At 37.5% G+C, this 25,657-nt stretch overlaps 1 protein-coding gene across 3 annotated transcripts in view; it reads right to left on the bottom strand.

Annotated features, from left to right (window-relative positions):
• The window catches only part of Hdac8 (histone deacetylase 8), a 222,296-nt gene that overhangs the window by 134,488 nt on the left and 62,151 nt on the right, over positions 1–25,657 (bottom strand). For all 3 annotated transcript variants that reach the window (XM_047536457.1, XM_047536456.1, XM_047536458.1), the window contains exons 5-7: positions 16,977–17,089; positions 12,690–12,767; positions 12,002–12,110 (exon numbers count right to left, since the gene is read on the bottom strand). In XM_047536457.1, coding sequence (XP_047392413.1) covers positions 12,002–12,110; positions 12,690–12,767; positions 16,977–17,089 — 300 coding nt within the window. The remainder of the gene's footprint in view (positions 1–12,001; positions 12,111–12,689; positions 12,768–16,976; positions 17,090–25,657) is intronic.

A 25,657-nucleotide genomic window follows, 5' to 3' on the forward strand; every position in this document is an offset into this window, starting at 1 on the left:
TCATGCTTTCCAACCAGCAGTCTTAGCACCCTCTAGAGACTTCCTCAATAGAGATGAAAGAAAGGAGAAACTCAAAAGTTGAAAAGCCAAGAAGGGTAGGATGCAGAGGGAGAGCAGAGAGAAATATTTGGTACTAATGCTTTTTGAGCTCCCCAAGTAAGCCTGAGCAAAGTAATTGCCAGCAGCAAAACCCCTTCCAAAAACATAAAATTTAAACCTATTGCAGCATTTGATGGGAATCAGAGGGGGGTTGTGTTAAGGACCCAAAGTATCACTAATCAGTCCCAAATGGGAGCCAGTTAATTTTGCATAGGGATTTTTTTTCCCTAAATACCCTCAATCCTATCTCAACTCAGGTACTGCTGCTGACTCATTCTGTAACAACTCAACCTGCCAGGGGACATAGCATATGGTAAATGCCTCAGTGATTCCTGAATATCTATTACAAATTTTTCTGGGAGGCAGGGAATTGGAGGGGGGCTCCCTGCAGTGAGGATGATGTGTCATTTCACTCGGGGCCATGGGTGCCTCTTGGACAGATCCAGAAGACATTTCATTTCCTATAAGTTCCTTTTTCTGCTCTTAGCATCAGACAAGCTAAACTGGTTTTGCTAACATCTGAAATAAAGCACCCAAACATATACAATAAAAAAAACCTTAAACCCCCAAACCCACCTACCCACCTATCAACCAACAAACAACCTTGCATCCCTTTTGTTGTTTGACTTTTCAAGATGTAGTTTCTTAACATTTTAAAGGGGCATCTTTTCTCCCATTGCTGAGTCCATTATATAGAAACATAGATTCAAATTGGCATTTCTTTAGAACATGCCTTGTAGTAAGTAATTCTACTCATCAATTATATGTCACCTTGGCAACAGAAGGGGCTGCACACTATTTTTAGCGTATTATTACTTATCTTTTGCTATACCTCTTAGAAGTAAACCATTTTCATTCACACAAGGGAAAGTGAGTCATCCTGAATTAAAGAACCTTACCAGTGGCCTGGAGTGAATCGTCAGAGCTAGAATTAGAACACTAATTCTAATTCGAATCCAATGCTATCGTCACTAAATCCCAATGCTCTTTGGCTCTTTTCATTTTGAAAGGCCAGAAGCCCCAGCAAGCAGAGTGTATATTATCTGGGCAGGGGGTGGGGTGGGCGGAGAGGCAGGCTGGTCTGAGAGCTAAGCTAACAAACAGAACAAAATGGAAGAAGACTCAAAGAATAGGAGTCTTAAGGCTAGCTGTGTTAATGGCCCTTTGTGTGATCTGGGGTGGGTAATTTCACTGGTCTGCAACCACCAGGCCAGCCCATGGTGCAGATTACATTCAGCTTTGTGTCACATCATTGAGTTTATGTCTCATCTCTCTCCCTTTGTGACCTCCACAGCACCCAGTTCTGGGGGAACGCTGACCATGGGGAGTCAGACAAACTTGGACCCTGGGTTTACACAGCAACTTGGACAAATCACTTCACTTCTCTGAACCTCAGTTTCCTTCTCTATCAAACAAGAATAACATTCTCCCCATGGGGTTATTGCGAGGATTAAATGATATAGCATTTGTGAAAGTCTTCTCTGAGCACCAGGCACGTGGTAAGCACTCCATAACTTCGACTGAATAAATGAATGGCCTTAAGTCAGGCCCTTCGAGTGCTATGTTAATTCTTTCAGCCACTAGGATACTGTTGAGTTCAGCACAGCACACCATAGCAGTGACTTCCTGAATAGTACTCTAATGGTCCCCAAAGGCACAGAGAAATTTCATAGTGTCACTGCCCGGTTATACCTGTTCTGGGAATACAGTAATTCATTTTCCAGTGCTGCCAATCTAATACCTTTCACCAAACACAAAATTCACTTTAAGAAGGGGCAAAAACACAAGTGCCTTTCTGTTATATAGAAGTTGGAAGAATATATTATTAAAATTGAAACCGACGTCTCTGATTTCTTAGGCAAAAAATCAGATTGGAAGCCAAACAGCTATTTGGCCTTTGCAGACCCTGGATAGTGATGCCCTTGGGGGAAAGGGGAGAGCTGGAGTCATTCCAAACTGTAGTTACAACATTTGTGTGTATATTTACTGCTTGTGCTTATGCTCTCTGCACTTAATTTTTACTCTCTAAAGCCTTGAAGAATTCACAATTTACCTAGAGTACAGTTTAATACATGTGAGTAGAAATATAGGCCTATATTTCTGGTTCTCATTTCCTAATCATATTTTCTCTCCTCCCTATATAACTGATACTTCTTCTTTTTCAATTCAATTGCTCTGCTTTTCAAACATAGGTGGACAATAATGATTTGTTAACAATACACATGCCCCTGGCCCTTCCCTCACCCTTCTTTACCCAGGAGGGCCTCCCTAAGATTCAAAGCCGAAATCCTGCCATATAGTTAGCACCTGGCGTAGCTCATCAAAATATAATATCCTTTCCCAGATGATTGGAAATCTCTGCAATGCCGTCACACAATGAGGTGTGCAAGAAAGAGTTTGGGGATTGATTTTCATCATTAACTTGATATTGCATGGTTTTTGTGGGACTTAAAAAGAAATGCATTTTTATTACTTTTAAGTACTGCACATAGAGTAACTCCAACTCATCATATTTTAACAGTTATTTTTCTGGGGCAGGATGTATTTTAAACATGTCTATGTTAGAGTGTCTGGTGGATCATTTAGGATCAGTGTCCTGTTGCTTGATGAAATCCAGATCACTTCGATGAAATCCAGATGGGGAAACTGGGTCTCTGGCAATGGCTGCCAGATCTTCTCCATATGAAATCTCTCTAGTCTGTATGCAAATTCAAAACTCCATATCCTGGAAATCCCAAACCAATCAAGTGGCGCTCAGCTTCTTAGTTACTGGACTAAACACAGGGAAGCGATTCATTCTTCCCTGAGGAAATAAGCATTTCTTACATACATCTATCTTGGCACAAAAAGGGCTGGCTAAGCAAATTAATAGTGTAAACAGGATTGCACTGGGGAATGTTTGTCCTACTTAGGAGAATAAACTTTTTATGCACTTTGTGCACATCCACTTACATACAAATAATTGATATGCTAATTACAAATGATTCTTAAAGCCCCTTCCCTGAGGTGCTGTACTATGCTGTTAGTCTATTTTGAATTACTAGCATGTCCAATTCTTGAAAGTAATAAAAATGCATTTAAAAATATTCTGTGATTCAGTCTGGCTTTCTTCTAATTAGGCTGAGTTAGTGAGGCTTGCCTATATTTAAATAGGATAGATATTTTTCTACTTCATCCTTAATACATTTAAGATGCCCTCCACACCCACTTTCCCCTCCCTCCCCTTCTTCAGAATTGTCCTGCATGGGGCTGGCACACACAAACCCTTCCATCTCTAGCTCACTACTCAACTGCGCTTGCATCATCTCTAGGCAAACACTGCCTTTAGTCCCTGGCACACTTCCTCTTTCACTTGTTAACTTGTTAGCCAGTTATTTGAGATGACTTTTTTTCTTTTTGCAGAGATATTTTCTTTAGTCCTGCTTTAAGAGCCAATGGGTATGGCTCTTTCTTGATACGACAACGGGTAACAGTAAATACAGACAAAAGTCCAGTCAAACTTACCATCAGGCTTTTTCATCAGGTGGTGGATACAGGATTTAACTAAATCTCTGTACAATCCATGTCAACAGAACACAGTGAGGCAGCTCATCAGTCCTGGCAGCTGCTAGGTGTATGGCAATGTCAGGCACAGTCATTCAAAGCCATAACATATTACAGCACAGTCTAAACAGTAATTTTTCTAGGCTGGACTGAAGGGACAGAGTAGTGACTACAAAATATGGGATGGGGAGGATTGGGACAGGGGTAGGAAATACCTGGTAGACAGCAACTGAGAGGAGTAAGGAATTTTGATGTTAGAAACATACTATTAAGCAAAGATAAAGTTAAGTTTGGAATTCTTTTCAGAGCAAATCTACATTGAAGGGTGTGATTCTCAAGCTTTCCATTTAAGACAAGGTCTTCCTGCCTCTGGATAGTTTCAGTACATGTTCTAGCATCAGAACATATTAAACTGCTGCCAAAGAATCAGGTCACTTTCTCCAGGGGGCAGAGATCAGTCAGCACTAAGAAGAGAGGAGGGAAAATACACATCAGAGTGACACAACAAACCCCCAGAATTCCAGAACATTGTCCTCCTTGACTTAAACAGAAAAAAAATACTATCTATGAAAACTTCTTCACTTGGTATGTGTGTGTGTGTCAGGGGGTGTTATGGAGAGCTCAGGAACTGGTCATGAAAGACCTCAGATGAAAGGGAAAGGAGGAGAAAATAGGCGCTGTTCCTCTAACCCTGGACTTAAATCCCTAAGGACTAGGTGAAGGAAAATACCAGTACTCACTACAACCCTAAACAAGTCCTGGGGACTGGCAGGGTGAGCTCACTGGCTGAGAGTTGAGGAAAACTCAGATAATGAAGCACAATATCCCTCCCTCCAAATTATCCTACATTCCTAGGTACTTAATGCCTTTTTGAATTCGATATCTTAAAAGACACATCAAACTAGGAAGAATAAATGAATAGCCCACTTTGGCCTCATTTCCACCTGTGGCTAACATTAGCAGTGAATTTAATTAGTGTCTGAGTCATCTATTTTCTAGAAACAATAGGTAATTTTACAACTGCCACACTACAAGGAGAGGCAGGATAGACATTTATCAAATAGAACAAAAGCATTTATTACAAATACCTTACTTACAGAGGGCTAAGTTCCTGATGCAAGGCTTACAGAATGAATTGGCTACTTCCTTTGCCTTCATCATTGGGCCAAAGTGAGCTAGTGATTATAGAGGTAGTACAACTGTGACACAAATGAAGAGTGGTAGAATGATTGTGTAAAGAAATTCTGCCAGCTCTCTGATTGTAATGAAAATGGGGATGAAGGTGAAAGTAAGGGGGTGGGGGATATAATACAACTCAGGGTTAGAGTGCTTGCCTAGCATGTGCAAGGCCCTAGGTTTAATCCACGGGAGTATAATTGTTGGGTTCCCTTTCTGAAGATCTACTGCTTCTAAAACTGAATGATAAGGACTCTGAAGTCCCAAGTGGAAGATAATTTCTAGATGACTTATCATTATAATGAAAGAAAAACCTATCATCATTAAAACATCTCTTCTTTAAATATTAACATTAAAAGTCAATAGTGAAAGGAAACATTTCCCTTAAATGTCCTTTAGTGATGTCCCTTGGTTCTCATTTTATTCAATCGGTATTGGCTGAACAGCTTATAGCATGGACGGAGAATCTCTATCCTATACGCACATATGGCTTTCTGCCAGGACTGAGAGGTGGTATAAATTTTGCCTATAGTTGCAGAAATGCAGAGTTAAAAATCTTTAGCAATACTAGCCTTAAAAAAACCACATGAAAAGAATGTAATTCCACGAGAAGATCTCTATAAAATGACATGTGACACTGTTCACCTTCTAAAACAGGAAGTCAGGACTTTTTCCTTTGAAAATGAAGGGAAAAAAGGATTTACAGAATCTCCCTATTTCCAAACTTTAATTAGGAATTAAAAACCTAAGAAGTAAATTCAGGCAATATTTATTCTTATTTTCTGCCCATAATATTACAAATTAATTCCTGAGGATTAAGAGATTCTTATTTTTGGCAAAAATCTAAATTGCAGTTTCACAAACACACCCAATAGATTGTGTATATTATAGATCATGTGGTTTATTTGCATAAAGCTAAATGGCTTCTTTCTTTTTTAGGGGCTTTTCTGCAATCCCTGAGATAAAAATTTCCAAGAAGTATTGGCGGTGGTATTTTTCTTTGTAACAATGAAATTTCATACTTCCACATGATACTTTGGAGACAATGTAGTCAATGGTTAAGAAGTAGACAGGGATTCAAACTCTGTCTTCACTGTTTCCTAGGTGTTTGACTCTAAGCAAGTCAATTTTTTCTCTAATTTTCTCATTTGTAAAATGAGAATAATTATACCTACTTCTGGAGACATTACAGAATGTAGATTGTTACAAAGACTAAGAGAAGAGGTGTAAAATTTGAGTGCAATTTCCTTCCTTTAGAAGCTAGTGTCCAGGGTGCAGAAGCCTCATCTCTTGTTTACTGCCACCAGTGCCTAGCACAGTGCCTGTCATAAAGTAGACATTCAATACATTTTTGCAGAATGAATGAATAAAATAGTTTTAAAAATGTTTAAAGATACACACCTGAATAGGAAAGCATGTTAAATATTAAGGGCAGCACCAGGTACACAGTAAACTATGTAGCCTAGTAACTCCTCCTCTTGCCTTCCTTTTTCTTCTTGTTAATTAATGTTTTTAAAACCCTGTGAGATGATGTCAGCTGCTTGACTGTTTTGTAGGAAGGTCAGAGTGGCTTTGGAGAGGTGAATTTTGGCTCCAGACGCACAGGAACTGATTCTATGCTTAAAACACTATTGACTTGTATTCCAAAGGCATTGTCAGAGTCTGAGAAAAATTCTTATACAATAAATGTATACTATGAAGGTACCATATTAAGTTTATTAGTGCTATGTTTTTTTCTCGTCCTTGTTGAATGTGAGTGGGTCTCAATATAGATGGACAAAGAGATTTCACTCAAGAAAGAAACCTTATTTTAAAAGAGCTATGTCTTTAATGACCCTGCTGTTGTCCTAGAAAACAAGTTCTTTTTGGGTCGACTACTGTGGCTAGCCCATTAAAAGTAGAACTAATGTTTAAGAAATGCAGTCAAAGGGGTATTTTAAAATGTTTAATTTGTGCCCTAGCACTGCAAAAAATAAAATAGAAGCGTATAATATTTCTCTCATAAAATAAAAGAGGCAAAAGATTAAGTTTTTTTTTTTAACTTATGAGATCTCTGATTGAATTTTTCTTTAGGTCAATGATCTTTGATGGGGACAAAATATGTCTTTCAATTTTGAGTTATATAACATAAGCCCTAAGATTCAAGGTAAACAGATGAAGGACAATCCAGGGAGATTCATATTTTAATGACTAGTATTATGAACCTGAGTTCACTAGAATAAGGTTATTTCTCTGATCAGGTTGGTAGCACTTATTAGCAAAGTTTTGTATATGTGGATATAAAGACTGTTACAGAATGAGAACTCCAGTTTAATAGAATCTTTCAGAAGTCCTATTCATTGAGAAATCTATTTAACAATGTGTCTTCCTTTTGGTAAAATATTTATGCAGTGTCTGTACTTATTATCTTACAAAGTTGAATAGTTTAATATTCTTAATAAAATGTGATTTTTTTCAAAACACTGAACTGTCAACTTCAATGTATGCATCCATACGTAAGTACCGTACACCTAGTTTTCCTATAAGACATATACTAATAATCAGATATTTAGTAAAGATTGCTTTCTGGCTGTTAGTGCTGTAAAATGATGGATAGGATACAAACTAAGAAGTATTAACACAACTCTGAATTTCTTCATTCGAACTTGGTATGTGTCATGGAGTTCACAGTGGGCAAGTATCTGGGTCATCCTGCAGGATTTGTGGTTTCAGAGTGTTACCCTACTATTTATCAAAAACTCCCTCAAACCAACAACAAAGAAGGACTTGTTATTGTCACTCTTTCTTACAAATCCTTGAGTGTAAATGTTCTGAAAAATCAACACAGCATTTTAGGTAGTAGATGAGAAAAAATTAAGACAATCTCACATTGCATTCAAACACAGTTCTGAAAGTAAACAGGTTAAACATAGGCAGCAGTTCCTTGTTTCTTTCACACTGCTGAAGATGGAACCCAGGGCATTTTCTCTTTTAGATGACAAAGCTTGGGAACTAGCAAACCCTTCCCTTGTCAGAACACCTTCCCTCTCCCACCAAACATACATACACCTATATGTATGTATGACCCCAGGGTGGGATGGGGTTGGTAAGCTTTCATATTAATCCAGATTATAGGGGATGGGGCTATAGCTCAGTGGCAGAGCACTTGTCTAGCATGTGTGAGGCACTGGGTACAATGCTTAGCACCACGTAAAAATAAACAAATAAAATAAATGTATGCTGTCCATGTACAACTACAAAAAATAAGCAAATAAATAAATCCAAAAAAATAAATCCAGATTATAATATATTTCTATCATCTCTATATTGGAGCCATAAGCTTCCATTTGAAGGATGAGGTGCATTTACTAGAGTTATGTTGATAGGACTTTATGCTAGTTAAAACAGTACAGTACTGTTACACTGACTCTAGTTGCTACCATACAAATTATATGAAGCGTATGGGAATCATTGTTTCTAACAGTATAGAATGACCTAGGAAGGTCTAACTACAAAGATTGTTATTTACATAAAATGGAACCCAAGGTTTTTGGTAGTGCTAGAAAATGTTCATGTAAAAATGGTGCAACCATTATGGAAAGCAGTATGGAGATTCCTCAGAAAACTTGGACTGGAACCACCATTTGGTCCAGTTATCCCACTCCTGGGTTTATACTCAAAGGACTTAAAATCAGCACACTACATTGACACAGTTATATTGAAGTTTATAGCAACACAACTCACAATAGCCAAACTATGGAACCAACCTAGATGCCCTTCAACAGATAAATGGATAAAGAAAATGTGGTACATATACACAATGGAATATTACTCAGCTTTAAAGAAGAATGAAATTATGCTTTTGCAGATAAGTGAATGAAGCTGGAGAATATCATGCTAAGTGAAACAAGCCCATCACCCAAAAACAAAGGCACAATGTTTTCTTTGATATGTGGATGCTAATTCACCATGAAGGAGCTAGGGAAGAAGAGAGGTACTTTGGATTAGACAGAGGGGAGTGAAAGGAGGGAAGTGGGTTTGGGGGTAGAAAGGAAAGTAGAATGGATTGGACATTATTACCCTAATTGCAAATATGATTACACAACCAGTGTAACTCTACATCAGGTACAACCAGAAGAATGAGAAGTTATACTCCATTTAAGTATGGTGTGTCAACATGCATTCTACCATCATTTATAACTAAATAGAACAAATTAAAAATTCCATATCCAGTCTATTACAAAAAGCAACTTTAAGTCATTTTTCAAAATAAAAGGGGGGGTGTTCAATCTTAAAATAAAACCATTAAGTTTCTGCCTGACTAGTTGGCAAAGTAAGAAAGGCTACACCAGAGGAAGAACCACCTTGTTTAAAAAGGAATGAAGGGAGAGAAAAGTAAGAAGGAAGGAAGGAAGGTAGAAAGAAGGAAATCGGAAGAAAAGAAAGACGAGGAAAGGAAGGAAAAACAATTTAAGAGAATCCCACAGGGAGAGGCAGCTCAGGAACAAACTAGAAATTGAGTGACAAAAATCAGAGTATCTGTGAGTGAACCAGTGATAAGAGTTCCTTCCTATCTAACTGTTAAAGAATGAGCCACAGAACCAGTGGGATCATAGAACAAAAGGGATGAAAATAAAATAATAGATAAACTGAATGACTTTTATAAAATAACGAGTCATTCCTATATCTAATATGTCTTTTGAGGGAGGCAGTTTGATCAGACTCCATTTCCAAGACACATTGAAAGGAGTCAAAAGCATAATTTGGAGTGAGATAATTACCAGATTGGTAAAACTATTTAGTTGGCAAAGATGATTTTGTTTTGTTTGTGCCACTTTTCCTCTAGTGCTCTGCTACCTAATTCCTGCTCTTCTGAATACTCAGGCAGTTCATGCTCTACCCCTTTGCAAATTGGCTGTGAAACTATATGCCTATGGCAATGTGGTGGTGAGGAGGAGAGGTTGGGCCAAGTTTTCATTTTAAGGTCTATTTCTAACTGTAGAACCAATGTCTGTTTCCTGTTAAAGGAATTTCAGGTATTAGTCCAACAGATGGGAGGGATGTTTGGACCAGGAAGCCTTCCTGGCACCCCTGGAATCAGAGGTGCCTTCACATCATGCCCTGACCAGACTTGACTTCTGAAGGAAATCAAAGGAAACAATTATTGTACCTCTAATGAAAACCTGGAACCTGTTATTCTGGGTGATCACTGTGTGAATTGCCAGTGTGACTCTGCAGGCAAAAGGGCCCTGGGATCTATAAACTGATGAGTGTCTGGTTCTCTAGTAGGCAAGCTGGAAGAATCTTTAATAAATGCTAGCCTCCTGTACACAAAAGCCATCAATCTACTGGGATGCGGGTGGCAAAATGGTTTCTGAAAAGGGAAATCATGTATAATCTTTTCCGGATCTTTTCTTTGGGGCTAAATTTACTTTTAAAATGCTTCTAATTAAGTTTGATACTAAGACTATTTTTAAACATGAATTACCATGGGATTTAAATTTTTTAATCATGTAGTAGAAAATGGTGTATCTAAAAAAAACTATAGGAAAGAAACAGACTTTTTTTTTGACTGAAGGAGGATAACTAGTAGACTTGGGGGGTGGGCACTGGGAAATCCTCAAGTCTGCAGATAATACTCAGCTTTTGCTGGCAGTGAAAATGCCAAGCTGATGGGGGATAAAGGAAGATCTCAGGAGGGTTCATGATTGGCATATGAGGTTGAATAGGGGTACATGTAAGGTGATATATTTAGGGAGGGCCAGATATTACAAATTATACTTGCAGAATGATAGGTGATGACCTTTCAATTAAGACCCAGGAAAGAGCTCTAGGAAATGCTGTGGACAGTACACTAAAGAGAACAACGTACCTTCCTGCTATGGCAAAAATGTGGGGGGCAACAAAATGTTTGGCACTGTTAATAAGGGTATTAAAAGACAAACAAAATAATTTTCCTTTCACATAGAACCACAGGACATCTCCTTTGGTCAAGTTAAATAGTCGCTCTGATCTGTACATCTCAAGGACAGGATAGAGCCTCAGGGGAATGAAGAAGGGCAATTAAACCATCAATGGTAGGCTCAAAAAAAAAAAGTCTAAAAAAATTTTGTTTTTCAGTCTAACAATACAAAGGTAGCCAGGGGACATGATCAAAATCATGAAGAAGCTAGTGTGGCTGAATGACTGAGTGATGACTTGACTGGCCAAAGCTCTTGAGCTAAGAGAAACCTTTGAAGCATACAGTTTTTATTTTTAATAGTTCTACTTTGTTTATACAACTGCCAGTGATGACGGCCAGTGCAAGCAGGCTCCTTTGGGAAGTCCCTGTTTTCCACCAGAGGTTGGGAGAAATGTGAGCCAAGGAGGGTGGGATCAAGAGTACCTCAATCCCCAGAAACCTTCAAACCTTCAGAAATGTAGACTGGCTCATTTCCAGCCAGACTTACTTTCTCTGTTGCCATTGTCAGCAGTGAATTTGTGCCTGACCAATCTCAATTTTTATGAATATAAGTTTAGTTTTCCCCCTTTCCCTTTCCATAGGACTTGTCAACTCCAGAGGTCTACACACCAAACTGTCTGCCGACAAGTATCTGTAATTTAATCCTTAACTATAGGGTGAAAGAACAGATTTCTTACTGGGGGAATAGCTCAGTGGTACAGCATGTGCTTAGCATGCACAAGGCTCTGGGTTTGATAGCTGGCACTGCAAATATACACACCAATTTCTTATTCCAATTTTAACACAGTAGATAGAACTCAAGAATGCACAATGAAGAATTATAGCCAACTAATATTCTGTAGAGAGAAGAAGCAGAGGTTTCCATAAGAGAAAATGGAGATATATACTACCAGGCTAATGAAATCACACACATGCAGATTTCTTTAGCTGAGAAAGTAACAGAAAAAGGATTCTCCAAGACAGTCTAAATATTTTTTTCTTTTGGAATGGTCTTAATCATACCAGGAAGCAGGTAAGATCAAAGCTGGAGCAAGGCTCTGATCCAACCACTTGGCCCTCCCTAATAGGGGATGGCTACCTGATGAAATAAGCATAAGAAATAGTGTCTAAAAGCTATGTGGACATATAATGTTTTTGTTTTTCAAACTGTTTCTAGAAAAAACAGAATTCTGCAAGATGAGGGTTCATTTTACCCCACAGAATTATAATCCTCTTGCTCCTGGTTTGATGGTCCTGCCATACCTCTCACAGATGTGGTAGTACTTCTCATCCTGTATGCCATCCTGAAGGGGCACATTTACACTGTAGTACCGTCCTTTCCCTAGGCCAACATCAGATATATCACCTGTTCCTGTAAAAGAGAAGAGCATTGTGTTCAGTTATTAGGTACATGTGAACCAGAAAACCTGAAGGATTGTCTGATAGGAATTCAGAAGACCAAAATAGTCTGCTCAGTTAGCAGAACAATTCTGAATTAGTGATGGTTTTAAGGGAATGCAATTAAGAAAAATAATATACAGCAGTAATGAGGATAAATAATGTTGGGGAAGCCAGGAAACTGAAAAACCTTCATTTCCATCTTATTGGATGAAATAAAAATTAAGAGATTAACTCCTTTGCTTGACTTTTCATGCTTCTGAGGTTGACATAATATCACAGTGTCACTGCAATTATCAGGATGTTAGGAATTACATGTGCTATCTGATAGTACAGGAAGTTTAACTGATCTGCCTGTTAACAGTCCATAAAAATCATCTGGAAGAAGAAACAGTGTTATCATCATTCCTTTTATGATACTTGAAATGACCTGTGTTAAAATTTTGTGTAGAATAGCACCCATAAGGTATTAACAGTAGGGAGCTATCCAAATAGAAGATATAAGGGATGTACAGAACAATTGTAATATATAGGGAGCACATAAGTCACTTGCCTGGGAAAAATCCTGGCGAGAATTTGTGCAGGGACACAGTCATGACTTTGGAGGTGAAACTGAAGGCATCTTCTACACCTACCAGGGAAAGAAATGTCAGAAGAATCACTTCATATATGGAACTTCTGTTTTCAATACCTGAAAATCTAGAAGACAGTTGTGGGAAGAAGGGGAGAAAGGAAGGTGGAAATAGCAAAATGAACAAGCCAAGGAATAAAAGTGACAAACCCCCAGTCTCTGATCTTTGTAATTATAGATGAGGTAGAACTATGGCCTCAAGTGAAGTTTGGGGTTACCCATTCAAATTCATGGCAAACTATAACTGGACTTCCACTTTCAAAGCAATGGGATGCCTGGGCTTTCTCTGACATCTTTTCTAAAAGGTGGGGAAGGAAATGAGCCCAGAATAAAGACACCATCAATAGAACTGAATAGAGGAAACTGGCACCAAATTTGAAGTTTTGTTTTATTTTGTTTTCAATGAAGTATTATGTAATAATCCTTTAAAAATACAACCAATACAAACATTATGCACTACATGGTGAAAGCCTAATTATAAAGTACCTCTGTATAATGCATATTTGGTTATAAATGCAGGTTACCCAAAGCCCTGTATGTACTAAGTAACTTATAGTACATCCTTCTGGCTAAAATATGGAAGGCTGAAAATAGTCATGGACTTTTTCCTTAATAGCAACTCGATAACAGAGTTTTAAAGCCTGGAGAAACACAGGGAGACTTTTCTAGAAAGGGGTCTCCTTTCCATTTAAACAGAGTCAGAAAATGATTGTATGCCTGGGAGTTAAAAGCTGGTATTTAAAGTAACCCTCACAAACTGCTACTTGTCCAATAACCATACTATCCATTTCTCCCTCTTTCCTCTCAGAATCATATATTGTCACTATGGTTCAGATAATCAATCTATAAAGTGGAAGGACTATTAGCAAATTTGGGTACTATCCTCTTTTATATTTCAAACAAAGATATTGTCTCTGTGTTTACTTAATGTATTCATTCTTCATTAGAGGCCAATAGAGACCTTAAAAAAATATTAACTCTATTTGTACATAACAGGTATGTTTGAATTTCCCAAGCTTATGTTTTGCCCTAGGGAGGCAGTTAAAATCAGTTAAAGGCTCCAGGCAGAAAGTATGAAGTAAACAAAATGAAACAAGATAAATGAAAATAGCATTTCAACTTAGAAACAAGGATAGGTCATGAAAATTCTGATTATTTATCCATCCATAGATGTATCAGTTTACATTTATCCTGGCCATGTATACAAGTTCCCATTTTCTCCCATGTTGATTAGCACTGGCTATTATTATTCTTTTTAATCCTAGGCTGAATGAATGGTTTTGTTCTAATTTGCATTTCTCTGAGTATTAGGGCATTGAGCACCTTTCCATAGGTTTAGTAGTCATTTGTATTTCTTCTCATAGGAAATACCATTAGGCATGGTTATAAACTCATACTTAATCTTAAAAGGACGTAATCAGATAGGTGTAGGATATGGAGTTGGTGTGAGAGAGTGGTCAGGCAGATGAAAGGAGGTGAAGACGGGGTAGGAGTGGTTAGTGAAGCCACCACAGGATGTTAGTTATGGAATCATGGGAGATTTAAAATAAACCAAATGTGTAAGAGTTTGGGGGTGGGGCAGGGGTCACTGGAAGGGAGGTGCTGAAGAGGGGAAATAAACTGAAATGAAACACACCATAAAAGTTGGCTAAAACAGGAAACTCTAAATGGTGTAGAAATAACATTGCAAATGGAAAGAACGGTTTCAGGTGACAGTCTTATTTCATTCTTATATGGTTCAATAGAGTTGGTTCTATTCTCAAACTCTGGTATTAATACTTTGAATTTCATAATCATTCATTCATACAACAAATATTTTACTAAACCACTACTATATACAGAGTACTATTGGTTCAAGGCATTGTACAAAACAGAAATAAACAACTTGATCTGTGCTGTGGAGGTACTTAAAGTTTCTATGGAAAAACAAGACACAGACATGTTAAAAAATTACCTAATAATACAAGACAACACATAAGTACACAGCAAATCAGTGCTATAAATAATAGAGGATTGAGAGGAGTAAGAGAACCCTTGGGCTAGGGTGGTTAGGGAAAATCTGCTACTGTTGAACCTTGAGTGAATGTGTAGAACTTGGAGATGCAAAAGGGGAGGAGAAAGTGAAATTAAGTTAGGAAAAAGGGAAGCAAAGTCAGGGAAGTAGGAATAGTGAGACATGTCCTGAATATTGAGACACACTCAGTGAGTAAGAGTAGCCTGGACAGAAAGTAGTGAGAGATAAGACTGAAAAGATGAGGTGAGGCTTGTTTGAGGCGAGCCTTGAAAGACAGGGAAAAGACTCAACTTTATCTTTAAAACTACTGTTTTTCAAAGTGTAGCCTGCAGAACAACTGGGGTGTTGTTAAATTATATATTCTTTGGATTTATATCTGACCTACTTAACCTGAATATCTAGTGAATTTGGCCCAGTAATCTGCATGGTAAGACAAACCTCCCATCCAGATGCACAGGCAAGTTTGAGAACCATTGCTCTAGGCCAGGGGTCAGAAAACTAAGTGGATAGTAGATAGTGAACACTGTAGGCTTTGCAAACTACTTACAGTCTCTGCTAGGCACACAAGCATGCTCATATACATGCAATACATATTTTATATTTTTAAAACCTTTAAAAATGGGAAAAAAACTTCTTAATCTCTGACCATTCAAAAAGTAAGCCATGGGTCAAATGCTGTCCCTTGTTATAGGCAATAAGGGGACTTTAAAGGTTTTTGAGTAAGGCTGTGTTTTGCAATGGCCAAGTATTTAGAAATTCGGTGACTGTAGTTCTTAAGGTAGTATGTTGGTTTCTTCCAACCCCTCACTCATCTGTTACCTTTACTTTCTCTCTGTGTGTTGGGGGTACGAGGCATGGAAATCAGGGGTTCCTACCTCAGAGCTACATCCCCAGCCCTATTTTATTTTTTATTTTCAGACGGGGCTTCACTAAGTTGCTGAGGATGGCCTCCAAATTATGATCCTCCTGCCTTAGCCTCTCAAGTTGCTAGATTACAGGTGTGTGTCACCATGCAGGCTCTGTTACCTTTACCTTTATGTCACTGGTCTGTGTTTGTAGCATCCGTGCAAGTAACGTTCCCTGGGGAGATTTCCCCCTACCCTCCCACCACCAAATTTCTTCATTCTTTTTCTGCTTTGACAGAAGAGCGAATCCTAACCTTAGACACAACTTATGTTAGTTATGATTATGTTAGTGTGTCTTGTCTAAAAATATTCCCCAGAAATAGGGAAATAACAATCACTAATGTCGGGGACAGGGGATATACTTAATTAATCATTTAAACCATAAGTATTCTTAGATGAATGGAAATTCTGTGTTACAGACAGGACAACTGTCACTGTAGGTCTATGTTCTAGATAGAAAATACATAGGAGGGTTTCATGAATCTTTTCAGTGGAGTTTTCTAGGAGAAGATTAACAGGTAAGTGTAAAGTAGAAAGAGAGTCTGCTATCACAAGTTAGGGATGATGAGCGGGTTTGTGTAGGACTTCATATTTTAGCAATATAAAGAAAGTGGCAGTTGGGCATTATGGTGCATGCCTGTAATGCCATTGGCTCTGGAGGCTGAGGCAGGGGGATTGCGAGTTCAAAGCCAGCCTTAGCAATTTAGCAAAGTGCTAAGCAACTCAGTGAGATCCTGTCTCTAAAAAAAAAATACATAAAGGATTGGGGATATGGCTCAGTGGTTAAATGTCCCTGGGTTCAATCCCTAGTACAAAAAAAAAATGTGGCAACAGATTTTGGTCACTACACAAGTCAGTAGTCTATTTGGTAGAAAACACAGAATGTCAGTCCTTCATACACCTATTTTATCGTGAGAGAAGCACCATTGAGAAGAGACAAAACTGTCAACTCTAACCACAGATTTGCCTTAGAACTGATAGAAATGGCCTGAGGAAGGTTACTGTGCACTGGAGTAAACACTAGTTAACAGTTCCACTTCTTCCCCATTCTCCACTATAAAACTTTGCTACAGGAGGAGAGGGGGGAGGAAATGACAGGAGGTGAGCTTAGGCAGCAAAGGAGGGATTGGCATGGGTTAGAGGAATCTATACTACCTACCTTAGAATCCTCAATTAGGATAATTTCAATTGCAACAGTCATTCCTCCTCTTACCAGTTGCCTAGAAGTAGCTTTACTGAACAAAACCTGCTGTCTTAGCAGCAAAGCATCTTTGAAACTGAAGGGCTTACCATCTCCATGGTGCAGATCCAAATCCACATAGAGAATACGGTCAAATTTCCGTCGCAATCGTAATATTCCCAGGACAGCATCATTGAGATAACAAAAACCAGATGCTTCATCTCTGCAAGAAAACAAGTTGCTACAGCCAACAGCCAAAAAGCAATCCAAGGGAGTGTTTACAGCCAAGGATCTAACCCTTGAGATCTAGTCCCTTAAAATTCCCCCTTCTTTGAAGAAAAACAAAAATCCAGCTACAAAGATTATATAGTAAATGGCCCAGAATGATTAGAGAATGAAGTGTTTTGGTAAAGTAAATATTCAGGTTGATTGGTAACATTTTCCATTCAAGAGCCCAGATTCTCAAAGCATTAGAATATTATAACTATCCTGAACAAAACAGAACATTTCTCTGATGACTTAGGAGTCACTTCAAAAAATCTGTAGTACCCTGGGCTCATCATGATAAACACTGATTTTCACTTACAGAACTATAAAAAACCTAGACTCTAGAAGTGACCGTAAAGACAATCCTGTAGAAGACGATGGAGATTAGATTCTCTGAACTGACTCTATGACATAACCTAGAAGTTGTTTTTTAAAAAAATTTAAAAAATAAGTCTTGGCACTTGTTGCTCATAAAAGCAGAGTGTAGAATGTACAAATACATAACCTCTTGGGTAGCATAACATGTTGCCTTTCTGTAAATGTAATTATTACAATGAAAATGAAGCAGCCTTTTCTAAAGTTTGTTTTGTTTTCTTCACAAAAATTGTCCTCATTGACTTTACTAGTGTTCTTTAACTTTTTTGCTATTGTGTCACGTTATCCTCTTGTCAACATAAACCTGTTCTTTTATTACATTTCCATGAAGCTTTGATGATTAGACGTAAAAGAACATTCTTTTCCATCAGAATGCATTATAATTTATTTTAAAGTCTCATCCAAAATGCTTCCATTTCTTTTGCTTCCACGAGCACTACAAATATTTACCCATTTTTTCTAAGCTCACCCTGAAGTTTTATTCAAAGCAGAATTCTGAGAGGAACAATATTTAAAATGCATCTTTGTTACTATGAGAAATCTTTCTAGTGCCTACACAATGCATACACTTCTTCATGAAATCTCTTTTATTATGACATTTCATATTCTAAACAATGTACTAGGTCACAAGCTGAATCAATGAGACAGGTACAATGGAGAACAGGAAGTTGGTAAAAATATTACTTGACACTGACTATGCTTCATTGAGGTGAACTCAGCAATAAGCTAGACAAAGAACAGATTGGTTTTAGGTATGTAACCAGGAAAAAAAAAGGAAAGAAAAGAATTTTTCCATCCATGAATTTTCTGTAAATAAGAATTAAATATGTGACTCTGAAAGTTCTTAGATGCCAATGCTATTTTCCAATTGTGGAAAGTTTACATTTTATAAATCTATTGTCTTGGTACATCAAAACAGAGATAATGTATTCTCCTATTGATCATCAATAACTTTGGGTAGATGGGACAGAACACTAAGGGCTAGGTCAAAAGTGAAGGGAGAACAAGGAATACAAATCAGTATTGGAAATAATTCCTTCCCTCAAAGAACCTACAATTAAGTTAGGGAGAAAATCATAAGTACAGAAAAACAAAAACAAAAGCAAAAAACCCTAACCATTCAAACAAAAAAGCAACCAGAAATAATATGGCATATAAAGGAGGATACAGAGAATTTCTGTAGACAAACTTGGCAAAGTACACTCATGTCATTGTCAATACTGGGTTTTATTTAGGTCCCATGGTTCTAGAGAGCAATGATGGTCAAGAAGCTCCCCACCTCTCTGTGTTCTGAGGGCTGATGATGGAGGACCAACCACACTGATCTGGTATATTCCAAAGTAAGACCCATCCTTTCTCATGACTCCCATAAGACTCGTGGATAAACCCTTGTTTACTCTTCTTTATAAACCTCCTGGCCCCCTTCCTTTAAGATGTTCCTAATTAATAAGCATTCTTCCTGAATAATGATGATGATGTCTGTAATTCAGGAAGTTCTTTATGATTTTTTTGTGTGAATGTGTAATATTTTCCTATCTCTGGATGGTATTACCAAATTAGATCAGAAAATCTCTTAAAGGAGCTCTATTCTCATTGGATTATATAAATGAATAAGCATTTGGAACCAGGCCTGGGCATGCCTATAATCCCAGTGACTTGGGAAGCTGAGGCAGGAGGATCTCAAGTTTAAGTCCAGTGTCAGCAACTTAGCAAGGTCCTTAGCAATTAGTGAGACACTGTTACCAAAAAGAAAAAAAGTGCTTGGGATGTAGCTCAGTGCCCCTGGGTTCAATCCCCAGTATGACATAAGGAAAGAAAGAAGCATTTAAATGAAGGGAATATTGCTAAAATTCTCACCAAATAAGGAAATCAAACCTTCAAGACTTTCAAACCACTTAAGAGAGTATTCCTATAAAAACAAACTCAAATGTGTTAACAATTCAGGTTCACATAATTTAGATCAATTTTTGGCAAATAGGACTGATTTAGTAATTTTAGTTTACTAAAACTAGCTATGTCTTTTCTGACTTATCAGTGTTAGGTAAAATGAGCAGGTAGATTTTTATTCTACTTAGATATATTCTTCCTAAATGTGAACAGGTTTATTGATTGAATGAGTTAATGTTACTTCTACTTCATGTTCAAGTTTATGAATAATATAAATTTGTTTAACCAAGTTGAGTCATTCTGATGACGAACTTTATTTCAACATTAATTATGTTTTGTAGTTGATCAGCTTGAAGATAATTTACAAGATCTTTATGTAACTGAAAACTTTGAACTGATACTAAATTAAATTAATTAATGGATAGTTATTAGATACCTAGACCATATCTAAGTAAAAGAATGCTGAGGGCTGGGGTTGTTGCCCAGCACATGTGAGGCACTGGGTTCGATCCTCAGCACCACATAAAAATAAGTAAATAAATAAAATAAAGGTATTGTGCCCATCTACAAATAAAAAAAACCTTAAAAAAAGAACTTCAGTGCTTACTTGGGTAGCACATATACCAAAAAGAACTCCAGTATCAAATATACTGATGAAAAACTAGAGTTTTGTTCTCTGTTAAAATGACAAAGGTTTTTTGGATTATTGGTCTGTTCTTAATGACAGGTTAGAAAGGGTATGCTTTACCTTCCAAATAATCTTCTTAGATAACAAAGATTCTGTTTTTCCCCAAGGTAATCTTCCATGGTTTACTACTTTCCCCTCCCCCCAGAGAGCTGGGGATGAAACCTGGGCCTCACACATGCTAGGCAAGCGCTCTACCACTAAGCAACACTCCCCAGTCCTCTTCTGTGGTGTATGTTGACTTTAGTATGTCCTTGACTATCTAAGAAAGCAAAGTCTTCTCACTGAGAAAGGAGCTAAGGTTTTTTACAATCATTTTACTTCCTGTGTTTATCTTTAAAATCTTTTATTGTCACTTTGGTAAAACAGTGAGCCAAGTATTGCTTTTCAATAACCCATCATCCTATCTTAAGTCCCAGAGGGCCCATGGAAAAATCACAAAGGATTTGTTTTTTCACCTTGTAAAAAGAGCTGTGCTAGCAATCATTAGTTTTGTTTGATATGCTACTATTGAGGAGTTGCACGGCAAGAGCTGTCAAATCAGAAGAGATGCATTGCCTTCCCTAGGTTAACTTGGTAAAATATTACTAAGAAAAGAATTTCAGAAATTGTATGTTGTGTGGGAAGTTCCACAGATTTATCCATGTCCTCACTGGCTGAGACATGTTTCTATTTGTCAGAGTCCAATGTGCTGCTTTGTTAAATATTAGACAACTGTGGTAGAGTAACCCTCCCTTATCTGTGGGGGATACATTCCAAGACCCCCAGTGGATGCCTGAAACTGCTGATAGTACCAAATCCTATATATTCTTTGCTTTTTCCTATGCATACATACCTATGATGAAATTTCATTTATACATTAGGCACAGTAAAGATTAACAACAAAAACTAATAGTAAAATAGAATAATTATAAAAATATACTGTAACAAAAATTCTGTGAATTTGGTCTTTCTCAAAACACCTGAATGTACTGTTACTGACCACAGTTGGTCACAGATTACTGAAACTGGGAAAAGTGAAACCATGGATAAGGGGGAATAGTGTTTCCAGTCATAATTTCAGTTTTAAAAAAGAAACTGTTAACTTGATTTCAGGTTGGATTACTTAGTTTGAATCTAGCATCTTCCTACTCATTAATTTTTAATTGGGAATTTGCACCATTTACCTATGAAATTTTATTAATATGCAAATATTTAAGACCTATTACAGATTACTGGGACTGGGGAGATAGCTCAGTTGGTAGAGTGCTCTCCTTGCAAGCACAAGGACTTGGGTTTGATCCCCAGCACCGCAAAAAAAAAAAAAAAATTACAGATTACTGAATCTCTTTACTTACTATTCTTGATATACTTTGGAATATTCCAACTATATACTTGGTATATTCGTGGTATATTATGTCAGGATTATTATGTTATATCTGAGTCTTTTTCTCCATAAAATTCTGTTCATACATTTTAATAAATTAGATATAATACCCTCTATTCTTTTAAAATAGGGTTAATCATTATGTTTACAGAAATTTCGTCTCAAAAATTTTTTGGATTGGCTTTTATCTTATTTTGCATGCCACAAAACAACTGCATTTCCTTGTCAGTTGCACTGTGATTCTTGTAATAAATTCTCATCTGATTTTTCCCTTTGGAAAATGATCAGTAATAAGGTAACCACAGCTATTGTAAGTCTTTTGTCACTTAGATTGCTTTTTTATGTTTTACTCATGTTCTTCCCTGAAAGCTTCTGCAATCAGCCACAAACTAGAGGGCTTCACCTTCAACAAAGGACTTTCTGAGAGCCCCATAGAAAAGGACTGTGCCAGGTACTTTTGTGTATAGACTTCTGATGGGATAGTTTAAACAACTTTGAGGCCACATTAGTGAAGTGAGTCAGGATTTCAAAAACTCTAGTTTTGAAGCAGATGGGTTAATAAGACTACTAACCCAAGGTCGAGTGGTACAAAAACTAATTACATAGATCTGAAAGAATGGATGAGGGATGATTGGGTATTCTTTGGAATATTGTTGATGCTTTAATATTCCATTTTCAGCACATGTGTAAGGAACTCATTTCTCGTATGCTATCTACAACTCTTAACTATTTAGTAGACCATGCTTCTGTAAACAGAAATTAAACATTTTTAAATGGAAATGTCTTATTCTCTCTGCCCCACTTTTCAGAATTTGGAAACTCTCATTGAGTATTCTCATTTTCTTTTGTTTGTGGTGCTCGGGATTGATCCAAAAGCCTCGTGCATGCTAAGCACACATTCTACCACTAAGCTACATTCCCAGTCCAAGTATTCTTATTTCCATAGCAATATAATTATCTGCAGAGGTTCAATAAAAATCTGTCTTCCTTGTTACCAGGACATGATTTAAAACATTGGTATGTAACCAAGGCCTTGTCTGGAATGTCACACTTGTGAATGATGCTCACTGAGTCAGGTATGATCTGACACTTTCAAGGAACTAAGGTTCACTTTGTAAAGCCAGTGCATACAATGCCTTCTTGGAAAAACTATCCTGGTACCTGGCTTATAGGGTTCCCAGCCTTTCAAGTGAGTAAGGAAGGTTATTTCCTGGCACAATAAGCTTAGGTTATTTTGGGGATCTCCAGAAAAGAGCAATTATCCCGAATTTATAGAGACTCTCAGTAAAATCTTCTTAGCTTGGTTTCTTAGCCTTAATAGGTTTTGATTTTTATTTTTTACTATTCTCTATTGAGGTAAAATTCATGCAGTATAAAATTAAATATTTGTAAAGACTAGAATTCAGTGGCATTTACTTCACTCACAATACTGTGCTACCCTGAACCTTATCACCTCAAAAGAAAACCCTGTGCTCATTAAGCAGTCACTCCTAATTCCTCCCTTCCCCCAGAACCTGCCAACCACAAATCTGCATTTTTATCTCTATGGGTTTACCTATTTTGAATATTTCCTATAAATTAAATCATATACTATGTGAACTTTTGTGTCTGACTTCTTGCACTTCTTTTTGAGGTTCATCTATGTTGTAGCATGTGTCAGGAATCCATTCCTTTTTGCAGCTGAATAATATTCCATTTTCTATATGTATATATACACACATTTCACATTTCTATAGCATCTGTGTTGTTTTTACCTTCTGGCTATTGTGAACAGTGCTGCTGTGAACATTGGTGTACATGTATTTGTTTGAACACCTGTATATAATTCTTTTGGGTATGTATACTTAGGGGTGGAATTGCTAGGTCATAGGGTAATTCTATGTTTGACTTTTTAGGAATGACCAAACTGTTTTTCATAGCAATTTCACCATCTTATGTTCCCTCCAGCAATGTATACAAGTTCCAATTTCTCCATGTGTTCACCAATAAAATTGTTATTTTCCAGAGTTTCTCCTCCCCGTCTGGTGATGATGGTTAATTCTACACATCTGAGTATGTATGAAGTGATATCTCACTGTGGCTTTTATTTGTATTTCTCTGATGGTTAAGGATGTCAATCAAGCATTATTTCATCTGGATATTGTGGTGCATGTCTGTCATTCCAGTAGCTCAGGAGACTGAGGCAGGAGGATCACGAGTTCAAAGCCAGCCTCAGAAACTTAGCGAGACCCTGTCCCAGAATAAGAAATAAAAAGGGCTGGGAATGCAGTTCAGTAGTTGGCACCCATGGGTTCAATCTCTGATACCAAAAAAAAAAGAAGCATTATTTCATGTACTTGTTGACCATTTGTATTTCTTTGCTCATTTTAAAACTTGGGTCATTTGTGTCATTGTTGTTGAGTACTAAGACTTTATATATTCTGGATACCAGATCTTTATCAGATATATAATTTGCAAACATTTTCTCATTTTGTAGATTGTCTTTTCAGGTTTTTGATAAATATTCTTTGGTACAAAAAAGTTTCTAATTTTGATGAACTCAAATTTATTATTTTTTATTTTATTATTTGTAAGACTAGCTTTATTTTGAGTTCAAAAAGAAGCTTTATATCTTTCCTTACCACAGTGGGTCTCACCATCATGTACATCCACAAGCAAGTAATTTAAAAAATAATTATGTGTAAAGGGCAGAAAGATCAGTAGAGGGAAGGGAGCAGAGCTTGGGGGGGGAGGGGAGGGGAGGAGAGGTACTGGGGACTGAATTGGAGCAAATTATATTCCATGCTTGTATAATTATGTCAAAATGGTTTCTACTGTCATGTATAACTAAAAGAACTAATTAAAAAGAATAATCTTTCTGAACTGGGGGCATAGCTCAGTGGCAGAGGGCTTGCCTACCATGTGCAAGACCCTGAGTCCAATTCCTAGCATGGAAAATAAAAGAATAATCTTTCTTTGAGATTATCTTTGGTCAAACAAGGGTGACTGTAGAGAGAAATTTTGTGTTTCAACAGAAAACACTGCCTTGTGTATAGTGCACCATTCCAGGTTATCAGAATCTACCACTGTTCACTCTCTTTAAGTTATTGTGTACCTCTTTATAAATCACAGGTTACTGATGGGTATTCAAATTTCATCTTGTCTGGAAGAGATATAACTGACTTCCTTCCCTTCTGTGGAAAGACCAGTATTGGTACCTACATGTAAATCAAAGTTGATCCTGTTACTTTGCCCAAGTTGTCATTCCTTACCAAATTTTAATTCTTCTAGCTATTTTCAATATCTGGCTAATAATATCCTCCAATCTAACATTTCCTATTTTGATTCTACCACCTGACTTGACGTCATGGAAAACTAAATCCTGACTGCCTAAATCCCTATCATGCACCTTGCCCTCCCTCTTCTTTAGGATCTCGGGTAGCCCTGAGAACTTAAGCCTAACAATTTGATGTAAACCTAGATAAACACAGTGCTGCAACAGATCATGCATGACTGGAATGCTCCCTGACCTCGCTGTTGCTTAGACCACTATGGAAGTCCAAAGAAATTCTCAGGTCATGCACGCACAATCTTGTTTGAGATGTAACCAAAACTGGGGACAAACAACATGGCCTAGAGCACCCACATCCTAGCTCCATGAGAAGCATTACGAAATGTTAATATTTTCTTCCACTCATGTCTTGGACTACACTGGACTGGTTATTTTCAAGGTTCAATTCTTAGCTTGGTTCTTTACTGTAATATAACCTTTAACTGATTAATTAAACAGTACTTAGGATTCCACCAAGGGGTACTCTACCACTGAGCTACATCCCCAGGCTTTTTATTTTTTATTTTGAGAGGAGATCTTCCTAAGTTGTTGAGGCTGGCCTCAAGCATGTGATCCTTCTGCCTCAGCCTCCAAAGTAGCTGGGATTACAGGTGTGCACCATAATGCCCAGCTAACATTTATTTTATTTTGGGGCTGGGGAATTTGAACCTAGAGCCTCATGGATGCCAGACAAGCACTTTACCATTGAGTCACATCCCCAGCTCCCCAGCTAATATTTTATATTAGTATTTCTTTTGTTCATTTTAGTTATTCCTCTTTTGAGATGCCCAATCTTTAGGACAACTGACCTTTGTCACCAACTCTGAACAGACTGGTTTTATAGGAATGACCCCAACAAGAGTCCTCAAGAGACTATTTCTTATACCCCTGCTTTACCTCA

The sequence above is a fragment of the Sciurus carolinensis genome, chromosome X (genome assembly GCF_902686445.1).
Source record: "Sciurus carolinensis chromosome X, mSciCar1.2, whole genome shotgun sequence".
In the NCBI taxonomy this organism is placed as follows: Eukaryota; Metazoa; Chordata; class Mammalia; order Rodentia; family Sciuridae; genus Sciurus; species Sciurus carolinensis.